At 52.8% G+C, this 16,196-nt stretch overlaps 1 protein-coding gene across 1 annotated transcript in view; it reads right to left on the minus strand.

Annotated features, from left to right (window-relative positions):
* LOC140399794 (carbonic anhydrase-related protein 10-like) overlaps positions 1 to 16,196 on the minus strand; it is a 63,691-nt gene that overhangs the window by 22,205 nt on the left and 25,290 nt on the right. The window contains exon 5 of the mRNA XM_072489268.1: positions 15,017 to 15,171. Coding sequence (XP_072345369.1) covers positions 15,017 to 15,171 — 155 coding nt within the window. The remainder of the gene's footprint in view (positions 1 to 15,016; positions 15,172 to 16,196) is intronic.

The following is a 16,196-nucleotide window of genomic DNA, read 5'->3' on the forward strand; positions in this document are numbered from 1 at the left end:
TCATTGACTCCCATCTCCCATCACAAACCCTTCCCCCATTGGGAACGCCTCGATTCAATCTCCCCTTAACCTGCTCCTCATTGACTCCCATCGCAAACCCTTCCCCAATTTGGAACACCTCGATTCAATCTCCCCCTTAACCTTCTCCTCATTGACTCCCGTCTCTCATCGCAAACCCTTCCCCCATTGGGAACGTCTCGATTCAATCTCCCCCTTAACCTTCTCCTCATTGAATCCCATCGCAAACCCTTCCACCATTCGGAACGTCTCGATTCAATCTCCCCCTTAACCTTCCCCTCATTGACTCCCATCTCCCATCGCAAACCCTTCCCCCATTGGGAACGCCTTCGATTCAATCTCCCCCTTAACCTTCTCCTCATTGACTCCCATCTCCCATCACAAACCCTTCCCCCATTGGGAACGCCTCGATTCAATCTCCCTTTAACCTGCTCCTCATTGACTCCCATCGCAAACCCTTCCCCAATTTGGAACACCTTGATTTAATCTCCCCCTTAACCTTCTCCTCATTGACTCCCGTCTCTCATCGCAAACCCTTCCCCCATTGGGAACGTCTCGATTCAATCTCCCCCTTAACCTTCTCCTCATTGACTCCCGTCTCCCATCGCAAACCCTTCCCCCATTGGGAACGTCTCAATTCAATCTCCCCTTAACCTTCTCCTCATTGACTCCCGTCTCCCATCCCAAATCCTTCCCACATTGGGAACGCCTCGATTCAATCTCCCCCTTAACCTTCTCCTCATTGACTCCCGTCTCCCATCGCAAACCCTTCCCCCATTGGGAACGCCTCGATTCAATCTCCCCCTTAACCTTCTCCTCATTGACTCCCATCTCCCATCGCAAACCCTTCCCCCATTCGGAAAGTCTCGATTCAATCTCCCCATTAACCTTCTCCTCATCGACTCCCATCTCCCATCGCAAACCCTTCCAACATTGGGAACGTCTCGATTCAATCTCCCCCTTAACCTTCCCCTCATTGACTCCCATCTCCCATCGCAAACCCTTCCACCATTGGGAACGCCTCGATTCAATCTCCCCCTTAACCTTCTCCTCATTGACTCCCATCTCCATCGCAAACCCTTCCCCCATTGGGAACGCCTCGATTCAATCTCCCCCTTAACCTTCTCCTCATTGACTCCCATCTCCCATCGCAAACCCTTCCCCCATTGGGAACGTCTCGATTCAATCTCCCTCTTAACCTTCTCCTCATTGACTCCCATCACAAACCCTTCCCCATTGGGAACGCCTCGATTCAATCTCCCCCTTAACCTTCTCCTCATTGACTCCCGTCTCCCATCGCAAAGCCTTCCCCCATTGGGAACGTCTCAATTCAATCTCCCCTTAACCTTCTCCTCATTGACTCCCGTCTCCCATCCCAAATCCTTCCCACATTGGGAACGCCTCGATTCAATCTCCCCCTTAACCTTCTCCTCATCGACTCCCGTCTCCCATCGCAAACCCTTCCCCCATTGGGAACGCCTCGATTCAATCTCCCCCTTAACCTTCTCCTCATTGACTCCCATCTCCCATCGCAAACCCTTCCCCCATTCGGAAAGTCTCGATTCAATCTCCCCCTTAACCTTCTCCTCATCGACTCCCATCTCCCATCGCAAACCCTTCCCCCATTGGGAACGCCTCTATTCAATCTCCCCCTTAACCTTCCCCTCATTGACTCCCATCTCCCATCGCAAACCCTTCCCCTATTGGGAACGCCTCGATTCAATCTCCCCCTTAACCTTCTCCTCATTGACTCCCATCTCCCATCGCAAACCCTTCCCCCATTGGGAACGCCTCGATTCAATCTCCCCCTTAACCTTCTCCTCATTGACTCCCATCTCCCATCGCAAACCCTTCCCCCATTGGGAACGTCTCGATTCAATCTCCCTCTTAACCTTCTCCTCATTGACTCCCATCTCCCATCGCAAACCCTTCCCCCATTTGGAACGCCTCGATTCAATCTCCCCCTTAACCTTCTCCTCATTGACTCCCATCTCCCATCACTAACCCTTCCCCCATTTGGAACGTCTCGATTCAATCTCCCCCTTAACCTTCTCCTCATTGACTCCCGTCTCTCAGCGCAAACCCTTCCCCAATTTGGAACGTCTCGATTCAATCTCCCCCTTAACCTTCTCCTCATTGACTCCCATCTCCCATCGCAAACCCTTCCCCCATTTGGAACGCCTCGATTCAATCTCCCCCTTAACCTTCTCCTCATTGACTCCCATCTCCCATCGCAAACCCTTCCCCCATTGGGAACGTCTCAATTCAATCTCCCCTTAACCTTCTCCTCATTGACTCCCGTCTCCCATCCCAAATCCTTCCCACATTGGGAAAGCCTCGATTCAATCTCCCCTTTAACCTTCTCCTCATTGACTCCCGTCTCTCAGCGCAAACCCTTCCCCCATTGGGAACGCCTCGATTCAATCTCCCCCTTAACCATCTCCTCATTGACTCCCGTCTCTCAGCGCAAACCCTTCCCCCATTGGGAACGCCTCGATTCAATCTCCCCCTTAACCTTCTCCTCATTGACTCCCGTCTCTCAGCGCAAACCCTTCCCCCATTGGGAACGCCTCGATTCAATCTCCCCCTTAACCTTCTCCTCATTGACACCCTTCGCAAACCCTTCCCCCATTGGGAACGCCTCGATTCAATCTCCCCCTTAACCTTCTCCTCATTGACTCCCATCTCCCATCGCAAACCCTTCCCACATTGGGAACGCCTCGATTCAATCTCCCCCTTAACATTCTCCTCATTGACTCCCGTCTCCCATCGCAAACCCTTCCCCCATTTGGAACGTCTCGATTCAATCTCCCCTTAACCTTCTCCTCATTGACTCCCATCTCCATTCGCAAACACTTCCCCCATTTGGAACATCCCGATTCAATCTCCCCCTTAACCTTCTCCTCATTGACTCCCATCTCCCATCGCCAACACTTCCCCCTTTTGGAACGCGTCGATTCAATCTCCCCCTTAACCTTCTCCTCATTGACTCCCATCGCCCATCGCAAACTCTTCATCCATTGGGAACTCCTCGATTCAATCTCCCTCTCAACCTTCTCCTCATTGACTCCCATCTCCCATCGCCAACACTTCCCCCTTTTGGAACGCGTCGATTCAATCTCCCCCTTAACCTTCTCCTCATTGACTCCCATCGCCCATCGCAAACTCTTCATCCATTGGGAACGCCTCGATTCAATCGCCCCCTTAACCTTCTCCTCATTGACTCCCATCGCAAACCCTTCCCCCATTTGGAACGTCCCGATTCAATCTCCCCGTTAACCTTCTCCTCATTGACTCCCATCTCCCATCGCCAACACTTCCGCCATTTGGAACGCGTTGATTCAATCTCCCCCTTAACCTTCTCCTCATTGAATCCCATCGCAAACCCTTCCACCATTTGGAACGTCTCGATTCAATGTCCCCCTTAACCTTCTCCTCATTGACTCCCGTCTCCCATCGCAAACCCTTCCCCCATTGGGAACGTCTCAATTCAATCTCCCCTTAACCTTCTCCTCATTGACTCCCATCTCCAATCGCAAACCCTTCCCCCATTTGGAACATCTCGATTCAATCTCCCCTTAACCTTCTCCTCATTGACTCCCATCTCCCATCGCAAACCCTTCCACCATTGGGAACGTCTCGATTCAATCTCCCCCTTAACCTTCTCCTCATTGACTCCCATCTCCCATCGCAAACCCTTCCCCCATTTGGAACGTCTCGATTCAATCTCCCCCTTAACCTTCTCCTCATTGACTCCCATCGCAAACCCTTCCCCCATTTGGAACGTCTCGATTCCATCTCCCCCTTAACCTTCTCCTCATTGAATCCCATCGCAAACCCTTCCCCCATTTGGAACACCTCGATTCAATCTCCCCCTTAACCTTCTCCTCATTGACTCACGTCTCTCATCGCAAACCCTTCCCCCATTGGGAACGTCTCGATTCAATCTCCCCCTTAACCTTCTCCTCATTGAATCCCATCGCAAACCCTTCCACCATTCGGAACGTCTCGATTCAATCTCCCCCTTAACCTTCCCCTCATTGACTCCCATCTCCCATCGCAAACCCTTCCCCCATTGGGAACGCCTTTGATTCAATCTCCCCCTTAACCTTCTCCTCATTGACTCCCATCTCCCATCACAAACCCTTCCCCCATTGGGAACGCCTCGATTCAATCTCCCTTTAACCTGCTCCTCATTGACTCCCATCGCAAACCCTTCCCCAATTTGGAACACCTTGATTTAATCTCCCCCTTAACCTTCTCCTCATTGACTCCCGTCTCTCATCGCAAACCCTTCCCCCATTGGGAACGTCTCGATTCAATCTCCCCCTTAACCTTCTCCTCATTGACTCCCGTCTCCCATCGCAAACCCTTCCCCCATTGGGAACGTCTCAATTCAATCTCCCCTTAACCTTCTCCTCATTGACTCCCGTCTCCCATCCCAAATCCTTCCCACATTGGGAACGCCTCGATTCAATCTCCCCCTTAACCTTCTCCTCATTGACTCCCGTCTCCCATCGCAAACCCTTCCCCCATTGGGAACGCCTCGATTCAATCTCCCCCTTAACCTTCTCCTCATTGACTCCCATCTCCCATCGCAAACCCTTCCCCCATTCGGAAAGTCTCGATTCAATCTCCCCATTAACCTTCTCCTCATCGACTCCCATCTCCCATCACAAACCCTTCCCCCATTGGGAACGTCTCGATTCAATCTCCCCCTTAACCTTCCCCTCATTGACTCCCATCGCAAACCCTTCCCCCATTGGGAACGTCTCGATTCAATCTCCCCCTTAACCTTCCCCTCATTGACTCCCATCGCAAACCCTTCCCCCATTTGGAACGCCTCGATTCAATCTCCCCCTTAACCTTCTCCTCATTGACTCCCATCTCCCATCACTAACCCTTCCCCCATTTGGAACGTCTCGATTCAATCTCCCCCTTAACCTTCTCCTCATTGACTCCCGTCTCTCAGCGCAAACCCTTCCCCAATTTGGAACGTCTCGATTCAATCTCCCCCTTAACCTTCTCCTCATTGACTCCCATCTCCCATCGCAAACCCTTCCCCCATTTGGAACGCCTCGATTCAATCTCCCCCTTAACCTTCTCCTCATTGACTCCCATCTCCCATCGCAAACCCTTCCCCCATTGGGAACGTCTCAATTCAATCTCCCCTTAACCTTCTCCTCATTGACTCCCGTCTCCCATCCCAAATCCTTCCCACATTGGGAAAGCCTCGATTCAATCTCCCCTTTAACCTTCTCCTCATTGACTCCCGTCTCTCAGCGCAAACCCTTCCCCCATTGGGAACGCCTCGATTCAATCTCCCCCTTAACCATCTCCTCATTGACTCCCGTCTCTCAGCGCAAACCCTTCCCCCATTGGGAACGCCTCGATTCAATCTCCCCCTTAACCTTCTCCTCATTGACTCCCGTCTCTCAGCGCAAACCCTTCCCCCATTGGGAACGCCTCGATTCAATCTCCCCCTTAACCTTCTCCTCATTGACACCCTTCGCAAACCCTTCCCCCATTGGGAACGCCTCGATTCAATCTCCCCCTTAACCTTCTCCTCATTGACTCCCATCTCCCATCGCAAACCCTTCCCACATTGGGAACGCCTCGATTCAATCTCCCCCTTAACATTCTCCTCATTGACTCCCGTCTCCCATCGCAAACCCTTCCCCCATTTGGAACGTCTCGATTCAATCTCCCCTTAACCTTCTCCTCATTGACTCCCATCTCCATTCGCAAACACTTCCCCCATTTGGAACATCCCGATTCAATCTCCCCCTTAACCTTCTCCTCATTGACTCCCATCTCCCATCGCCAACACTTCCCCCTTTTGGAACGCGTCGATTCAATCTCCCCCTTAACCTTCTCCTCATTGACTCCCATCGCCCATCGCAAACTCTTCATCCATTGGGAACTCCTCGATTCAATCTCCCTCTCAACCTTCTCCTCATTGACTCCCATCTCCCATCGCCAACACTTCCCCCTTTTGGAACGCGTCGATTCAATCTCCCCCTTAACCTTCTCCTCATTGACTCCCATCGCCCATCGCAAACTCTTCATCCATTGGGAACGCCTCGATTCAATCGCCCCCTTAACCTTCTCCTCATTGACTCCCATCGCAAACCCTTCCCCCATTTGGAACGTCCCGATTCAATCTCCCCGTTAACCTTCTCCTCATTGACTCCCATCTCCCATCGCCAACACTTCCGCCATTTGGAACGCGTTGATTCAATCTCCCCCTTAACCTTCTCCTCATTGAATCCCATCGCAAACCCTTCCACCATTTGGAACGTCTCGATTCAATGTCCCCCTTAACCTTCTCCTCATTGACTCCCGTCTCCCATCGCAAACCCTTCCCCCATTGGGAACGTCTCAATTCAATCTCCCCTTAACCTTCTCCTCATTGACTCCCATCTCCAATCGCAAACCCTTCCCCCATTTGGAACATCTCGATTCAATCTCCCCTTAACCTTCTCCTCATTGACTCCCATCTCCCATCGCAAACCCTTCCACCATTGGGAACGTCTCGATTCAATCTCCCCCTTAACCTTCTCCTCATTGACTCCCATCTCCCATCGCAAACCCTTCCCCCATTTGGAACGTCTCGATTCAATCTCCCCCTTAACCTTCTCCTCATTGACTCCCATCGCAAACCCTTCCCCCATTTGGAACGTCTCGATTCCATCTCCCCCTTAACCTTCTCCTCATTGAATCCCATCGCAAACCCTTCCCCCATTTGGAACACCTCGATTCAATCTCCCCCTTAACCTTCTCCTCATTGACTCACGTCTCTCATCGCAAACCCTTCCCCCATTGGGAACGTCTCGATTCAATCTCCCCCTTAACCTTCTCCTCATTGAATCCCATCGCAAACCCTTCCACCATTCGGAACGTCTCGATTCAATCTCCCCCTTAACCTTCCCCTCATTGACTCCCATCTCCCATCGCAAACCCTTCCCCCATTGGGAACGCCTTTGATTCAATCTCCCCCTTAACCTTCTCCTCATTGACTCCCATCTCCCATCACAAACCCTTCCCCCATTGGGAACGCCTCGATTCAATCTCCCTTTAACCTGCTCCTCATTGACTCCCATCGCAAACCCTTCCCCAATTTGGAACACCTTGATTTAATCTCCCCCTTAACCTTCTCCTCATTGACTCCCGTCTCTCATCGCAAACCCTTCCCCCATTGGGAACGTCTCGATTCAATCTCCCCCTTAACCTTCTCCTCATTGACTCCCGTCTCCCATCGCAAACCCTTCCCCCATTGGGAACGTCTCAATTCAATCTCCCCTTAACCTTCTCCTCATTGACTCCCGTCTCCCATCCCAAATCCTTCCCACATTGGGAACGCCTCGATTCAATCTCCCCCTTAACCTTCTCCTCATTGACTCCCGTCTCCCATCGCAAACCCTTCCCCCATTGGGAACGCCTCGATTCAATCTCCCCCTTAACCTTCTCCTCATTGACTCCCATCTCCCATCGCAAACCCTTCCCCCATTCGGAAAGTCTCGATTCAATCTCCCCATTAACCTTCTCCTCATCGACTCCCATCTCCCATCACAAACCCTTCCCCCATTGGGAACGTCTCGATTCAATCTCCCCCTTAACCTTCCCCTCATTGACTCCCATCGCAAACCCTTCCCCCATTGGGAACGTCTCGATTCAATCTCCCCCTTAACCTTCCCCTCATTGACTCCCATCGCAAACCCTTCCCCCATTTGGAACGCCTCGATTCAATCTCCCCCTTAACCTTCTCCTCATTGACTCCCATCTCCCATCGCAAACCCTTCCCCCATTGGGAACGTCTCGATTCAATCTCCCTCTTAACCTTCTCCTCATTGACTCCCATCGCAAACCCTTCCCCCATTGGGAACGCCTCGATTCAATCTCCCCCTTAACCTTCTCCTCATTGACTCCCGTCTCCCATCGCAAATCCTTCCCCCATTGGGAACGTCTCGATTCAATCTCCCTCTCAACCTTCTCCTCATTGACTCCCATCTCCCATCGCCAACACTTCCCCCTTTTGGAACGCGTCGATTCAATCTCCCCCTTAACCTTCTCCTCATTGACTCCCATCGCCCATCGCAAACTCTTCATCCATTGGGAACGCCTCGATTCAATCGTCCCCTTAACCTTCTCCTCATTGACTCCCATCGCAAACCCTTCCCCCATTTGGAACGTCCCGATTCAATCTCCCCGTTAACCTTCTCCTCATTGACTCCCATCTCCCATCGCCAACACTTCCGCCATTTGGAACGCGTTGATTCAATCTCCCCCTTAACCTTCTCCTCATTGAATCCCATCGCAAACCCTTCCACCATTTGGAACGTCTCGATTCAATGTCCCCCTTAACCTTCTCCTCATTGACTCCCGTCTCCCATCGCAAACCCTTCCCCCATTGGGAACGTCTCAATTCAATCTCCCCTTAACCTTCTCCTCATTGACTCCCATCTCCAATCGCAAACCCTTCCCCCATTTGGAACATCTCGATTCAATCTCCCCTTAACCTTCTCCTCATTGACTCCCATCTCCCATCGCAAACCCTTCCACCATTGGGAACGTCTCGATTCAATCTCCCCCTTAACCTTCTCCTCATTGACTCCCATCTCCCATCGCAAACCCTTCCCCCATTTGGAACGTCTCGATTCAATCTCCCCCTTAACCTTCTCCTCATTGACTCCCATCGCAAACCCTTCCCCCATTTGGAACGTCTCGATTCCATCTCCCCCTTAACCTTCTCCTCATTGAATCCCATCGCAAACCCTTCCCCCATTTGGAACACCTCGATTCAATCTCCCCCTTAACCTTCTCCTCATTGACTCACGTCTCTCATCGCAAACCCTTCCCCCATTGGGAACGTCTCGATTCAATCTCCCCCTTAACCTTCTCCTCATTGAATCCCATCGCAAACCCTTCCACCATTCGGAACGTCTCGATTCAATCTCCCCCTTAACCTTCCCCTCATTGACTCCCATCTCCCATCGCAAACCCTTCCCCCATTGGGAACGCCTTTGATTCAATCTCCCCCTTAACCTTCTCCTCATTGACTCCCATCTCCCATCACAAACCCTTCCCCCATTGGGAACGCCTCGATTCAATCTCCCTTTAACCTGCTCCTCATTGACTCCCATCGCAAACCCTTCCCCAATTTGGAACACCTTGATTTAATCTCCCCCTTAACCTTCTCCTCATTGACTCCCGTCTCTCATCGCAAACCCTTCCCCCATTGGGAACGTCTCGATTCAATCTCCCCCTTAACCTTCTCCTCATTGACTCCCGTCTCCCATCGCAAACCCTTCCCCCATTGGGAACGTCTCAATTCAATCTCCCCTTAACCTTCTCCTCATTGACTCCCGTCTCCCATCCCAAATCCTTCCCACATTGGGAACGCCTCGATTCAATCTCCCCCTTAACCTTCTCCTCATTGACTCCCGTCTCCCATCGCAAACCCTTCCCCCATTGGGAACGCCTCGATTCAATCTCCCCCTTAACCTTCTCCTCATTGACTCCCATCTCCCATCGCAAACCCTTCCCCCATTCGGAAAGTCTCGATTCAATCTCCCCATTAACCTTCTCCTCATCGACTCCCATCTCCCATCACAAACCCTTCCCCCATTGGGAACGTCTCGATTCAATCTCCCCCTTAACCTTCCCCTCATTGACTCCCATCGCAAACCCTTCCCCCATTGGGAACGTCTCGATTCAATCTCCCCCTTAACCTTCCCCTCATTGACTCCCATCGCAAACCCTTCCCCCATTTGGAACGCCTCGATTCAATCTCCCCCTTAACCTTCTCCTCATTGACTCCCATCTCCCATCACTAACCCTTCCCCCATTTGGAACGTCTCGATTCAATCTCCCCCTTAACCTTCTCCTCATTGACTCCCGTCTCTCAGCGCAAACCCTTCCCCAATTTGGAACGTCTCGATTCAATCTCCCCCTTAACCTTCTCCTCATTGACTCCCATCTCCCATCGCAAACCCTTCCCCCATTTGGAACGCCTCGATTCAATCTCCCCCTTAACCTTCTCCTCATTGACTCCCATCTCCCATCGCAAACCCTTCCCCCATTGGGAACGTCTCAATTCAATCTCCCCTTAACCTTCTCCTCATTGACTCCCGTCTCCCATCCCAAATCCTTCCCACATTGGGAAAGCCTCGATTCAATCTCCCCTTTAACCTTCTCCTCATTGACTCCCGTCTCTCAGCGCAAACCCTTCCCCCATTGGGAACGCCTCGATTCAATCTCCCCCTTAACCATCTCCTCATTGACTCCCGTCTCTCAGCGCAAACCCTTCCCCCATTGGGAACGCCTCGATTCAATCTCCCCCTTAACCTTCTCCTCATTGACTCCCGTCTCTCAGCGCAAACCCTTCCCCCATTGGGAACGCCTCGATTCAATCTCCCCCTTAACCTTCTCCTCATTGACACCCTTCGCAAACCCTTCCCCCATTGGGAACGCCTCGATTCAATCTCCCCCTTAACCTTCTCCTCATTGACTCCCATCTCCCATCGCAAACCCTTCCCACATTGGGAACGCCTCGATTCAATCTCCCCCTTAACATTCTCCTCATTGACTCCCGTCTCCCATCGCAAACCCTTCCCCCATTTGGAACGTCTCGATTCAATCTCCCCTTAACCTTCTCCTCATTGACTCCCATCTCCATTCGCAAACACTTCCCCCATTTGGAACATCCCGATTCAATCTCCCCCTTAACCTTCTCCTCATTGACTCCCATCTCCCATCGCCAACACTTCCCCCTTTTGGAACGCGTCGATTCAATCTCCCCCTTAACCTTCTCCTCATTGACTCCCATCGCCCATCGCAAACTCTTCATCCATTGGGAACTCCTCGATTCAATCTCCCTCTCAACCTTCTCCTCATTGACTCCCATCTCCCATCGCCAACACTTCCCCCTTTTGGAACGCGTCGATTCAATCTCCCCCTTAACCTTCTCCTCATTGACTCCCATCGCCCATCGCAAACTCTTCATCCATTGGGAACGCCTCGATTCAATCGCCCCCTTAACCTTCTCCTCATTGACTCCCATCGCAAACCCTTCCCCCATTTGGAACGTCCCGATTCAATCTCCCCGTTAACCTTCTCCTCATTGACTCCCATCTCCCATCGCCAACACTTCCGCCATTTGGAACGCGTTGATTCAATCTCCCCCTTAACCTTCTCCTCATTGAATCCCATCGCAAACCCTTCCACCATTTGGAACGTCTCGATTCAATGTCCCCCTTAACCTTCTCCTCATTGACTCCCGTCTCCCATCGCAAACCCTTCCCCCATTGGGAACGTCTCAATTCAATCTCCCCTTAACCTTCTCCTCATTGACTCCCATCTCCAATCGCAAACCCTTCCCCCATTTGGAACATCTCGATTCAATCTCCCCTTAACCTTCTCCTCATTGACTCCCATCTCCCATCGCAAACCCTTCCACCATTGGGAACGTCTCGATTCAATCTCCCCCTTAACCTTCTCCTCATTGACTCCCATCTCCCATCGCAAACCCTTCCCCCATTTGGAACGTCTCGATTCAATCTCCCCCTTAACCTTCTCCTCATTGACTCCCATCGCAAACCCTTCCCCCATTTGGAACGTCTCGATTCCATCTCCCCCTTAACCTTCTCCTCATTGAATCCCATCGCAAACCCTTCCCCCATTTGGAACACCTCGATTCAATCTCCCCCTTAACCTTCTCCTCATTGACTCACGTCTCTCATCGCAAACCCTTCCCCCATTGGGAACGTCTCGATTCAATCTCCCCCTTAACCTTCTCCTCATTGAATCCCATCGCAAACCCTTCCACCATTCGGAACGTCTCGATTCAATCTCCCCCTTAACCTTCCCCTCATTGACTCCCATCTCCCATCGCAAACCCTTCCCCCATTGGGAACGCCTTTGATTCAATCTCCCCCTTAACCTTCTCCTCATTGACTCCCATCTCCCATCACAAACCCTTCCCCCATTGGGAACGCCTCGATTCAATCTCCCTTTAACCTGCTCCTCATTGACTCCCATCGCAAACCCTTCCCCAATTTGGAACACCTTGATTTAATCTCCCCCTTAACCTTCTCCTCATTGACTCCCGTCTCTCATCGCAAACCCTTCCCCCATTGGGAACGTCTCGATTCAATCTCCCCCTTAACCTTCTCCTCATTGACTCCCGTCTCCCATCGCAAACCCTTCCCCCATTGGGAACGTCTCAATTCAATCTCCCCTTAACCTTCTCCTCATTGACTCCCGTCTCCCATCCCAAATCCTTCCCACATTGGGAACGCCTCGATTCAATCTCCCCCTTAACCTTCTCCTCATTGACTCCCGTCTCCCATCGCAAACCCTTCCCCCATTTGGAACGTCTCGATTCAATCTTCCCCTTAACCTTCTCCTCATTGACTCCCATCTCCCTTCGCCAACACTTCCCCCATTTGGAACGTCTCGATTCAATCTCCCCCTTAACCTTCTCCTCATTGACTCCCATCACAAACCCTTCCCCCATTTGGAAATTCTCGATTCAATCTCCTCCTTAACCTTCTCCTCATTGACTCCCATCTCCCATCGCAAACCCTTACCCCATTTGGAAAGTCTCGATTCAATCTCCCCCTTAACCTTCTCCTCATTGACTCCCATCTCCCATCGCAAACCCTTCGCCCATTTGGAACGTCCCGATTCAATCTCCCCCTTAACCTTCTCCTCATTGACTCCCATCTCCCATCGCCAACACTTCCCCCATTTGGAGCGCGTCGATTCAATCTCCCCCTTAACCTTCTCCTCATTGACTCCCATCGCCCATCGCAAACCCTTCCCCCATTGGGAACGCCTCGATTCAATCTCCCCCTTAACCTTCTCCTCATTGACTCCCATCTCCCATCGCAAACCCTTCCCCCATTGGGAACGTCTCGATTCAATCTCCCCCTTAACCTTCTCCTCATTGACTCCCATCTCCCATCGCAAACCCTTCCCCCATTGGGAACGCCTCGATTCAATCTCCCCCTTAACCTTCTCCTCATCGACTCCCGTCTCCCATCGCTAACCATTCCCCCATTTGGAACGTCTCGATTCAATCTCCCCCTTAACCTTCTCCTCATTGACTCCCATCTCCCATCGCAAACCCTTCCCCCATTGGGAACGCCTCGATTCAATCTCCCCCTTAACCTTCTCCTCATCGACTCCCGTCTCCCATCGCTAACCATTCCCCCATTTGGAACGCCTCGATTCAATCTCCCCCTTAACCTTCTCCTCATCGACTCCCATCTCCCATCGCAAACCCTTCCCCCATTTGGAACGTCTCGATTCAATCTCCCCCTTAACCTTCTCCTCATTGACTCCCATCGCAAACCCTTCCCCCATTTGGAACGTCTCGATTCAATCTCCCCCTTAACCTTCTCCTCATTGACTCCCGTCTCCCATCGCAAACCCTTCCCCCATTGGGAACGTCTCGATTCAATCTCCCCCTTAACCTTCTCCTCATTGACTCCCATCTCCCATCGCACACCCTTCCCCCATTTGGAACGTCTCAATTCAATCTCCCCCTTAACCTTCTCCTCATTGACTCCCATCTCCCATCGCTAACCCTTCCCCCATTGGGAACGCCTCGATTCAATCTCCCCTTAACCTTCTCCTCATTGACTCCCATCGCAAACCCTTCCCCCATTGGGAACGTCTCGATTCAATCTCCCTCTTAACCTTCTCCTCATTGACTCCCATCACAAACCCTTCCCCCATTGGGAACGTCTCGATTCAATCTCCCCCTTAACCTTCTCCTCATTGACTCCCAGCTCCCATCGCAAACCCTTCCCCCATTGGGAACGCCTCGATTCAATCTCCCCCCTCCCTGCCCCGAGCAGATCGCCCCCACCCCCAGCTTTCACCAGTCTCGCTCCGTTTGAAACAAAGACCCTCAATGCCCAAGGAAGGTCGGGACGGAGTGGAACATTCCGGCAAATCTCCTCAGCAGCCCTCTCCGGGACCGGGACCTCCCTCCTGGAGTACTGGCGACCACACGGGGCAGCGCTTCGCCAGTTGAGGTCAAGTCGCCTGGAGGGGGCAGGCATCTGGGTTTGTGCCCCATCCCTAATTGCCCCTCAAGATGGTGGGCGAGCCGCCATCTTCAACCCGCCGCCGTCCCCGTGGGGTGTAGGTACACCCACCACGCTGTTAGGGAGGGGGTTCAAGGATTCTGATCCCGGCGACCGTGGGTGATAAGTTTCCCAGTCGGGGTGGTGTGTGGTGGGGGGGGGGGGGGGGAGGAGGGGCGAGGGGGGGTGTGACTCGCAGGGTCGGGGGTGTTCCCCATGCGTCTGCCCCCCCCCCCCCCCCCCGCCGCCCTTCCCTCTTGGGGGCCGACGTGGCGGGTTTGGAACGCACCGTCTGAGGAGCGAGTGGCTGGCGTGCGACTTGTAGACGGTGCACACGGCTGCCGCTGTGCGTCGGGGGGGGGGGGGGGGCGTGGAGGGAGCGGGTGTTGAAGGCGCGGGGGTCGGCGGCGGGGGAGGATTAGCCCCTCGATCGAGCCGGTGGGGGTGGGGGGGGGTGTTGGGGGCTGGTCCGGGATGGTGCCGAGCTTCTCGAGTGTCGTCGGGAGCCGCGCTCACCCAGGCGAGCGGAGAGTGAGTCCCGTCGCGCTCCTGACTTGTGACCGTGTGGGTGGCGGTCAGGCTTTGTGGGGGGGGGGGGGGGGGGGTGGGGTCAGGAGGTGAGTTACTCTCCGCAGGATTCCCAGCCTCTGGCCTGCTCTGGTAGCCGCTGTATTTATCCGGCTGGGTCCAGTTCAGGTTCTCATCAATGGTAACCCCCAGGCTCTCGATGGTGGTGAGGGATTCATCGATGGTAATGTCATTGAATGTCAAGGGGGCCGATGGTCAGATCCCCTCTTGTAGGAGATGGTTATTGATTGCCTGGATTGCGAAGGGTCGCTCGCAATTTCTATCAGTGTTAAGAGGGGGTGGTCAGCGTGTGGGTGACAAGGGGATCTGCGTACCTGGACAGAGTTGACGGTGATGTGTCGGTCGAGGATAATCCAGGTGACGGTCTCGTGACAAGGGGGCGTCGTCATGGAGCCTGAGTAGGTGATGAACCCAAAAGATCCTGGGAAAATGTGGTCAAGTTGCAGCCCCCACAGGAAGTAGGCATCGTCTAGTGGAGGAATAAGATGGAGAATTAAAATTGCTCCACACACCAGTGCAGCCCTCCCCCAAACTCTTGCACCCCCGTCCCCACCTTCCCTGTCAGATTCACCCCGTCGGCCGAGAGAGAGAACCCTTCACAACCTTTCTCGCAACACGGGGTTAGATACAGAGTAAAGCTCCCTCTACACTGTCCCCATCAAACACTCCCAGGACAGGTACAGCACGGGGTTTGACACAGAGTAAAGCTCCCTCGACACTGTCCCCATCAAACACTCCAAGGACAGGTACAGCACGGGGTTAGATACAGAGTAAAGCTCCCTCTACACTGTCCCCATCAAACACTCCCAGGACAGGTACAGCACGGGGTTAGATACAGAGTAAAGCTCCCTCTACACTGTCCCCATCAAACACTCCAAGGACAGGTACAGCACGGGGTTAGATACAGAGTAAAGCACCCTCTACACTGTCCCCATCAAACACTCCCAGGACAGGTACAGCACGGGGTTAGATACAGAGTAAAGCTCCCTCTACTCTGTCCCCATTAAACACTCCCAGGACAGGTACAGCACGGGGTTAGATACAGAGTAAAGCTCCCTCTACACTGTCCCCATCAAACACTCCCAGGACAGGTACAGCACGGGGTTAGATACAGAGTAAAGCTCCCTCTACACTGTCCCCATCAAACACTCCCAGGACAGGTACAGCACGGGGTTAGATACAGAGTAAAGCTCCCTCTACACTGTCCCCATCACACACTCCCAGGACAGGGACAGCACGGGGTTAGATACAGAGTAAAGCTCCCTCTACACTGTCCCCATCAAACACTCCCAGGACAGGTACTGCACGGGGTTAGATACAGAGTAAAGCTCCCTCTACACTGTCCCCATCAAACACTCCCAGGACATGTACAGCACGGGGTTAGATACAGAGTAAAACTCCCTCTACACTGTCCCCATCAAACACTCCCAGGACAGGTACAGCACGGGGTTAGATACAGAGTAAAGCTCCCTCTACACTGTCCCCATCAAACAC

The sequence above is a fragment of the Scyliorhinus torazame genome, chromosome 23, assembly GCF_047496885.1.
Source record: "Scyliorhinus torazame isolate Kashiwa2021f chromosome 23, sScyTor2.1, whole genome shotgun sequence".
Lineage (NCBI taxonomy): Eukaryota > Metazoa > Chordata > Chondrichthyes > Carcharhiniformes > Scyliorhinidae > Scyliorhinus > Scyliorhinus torazame.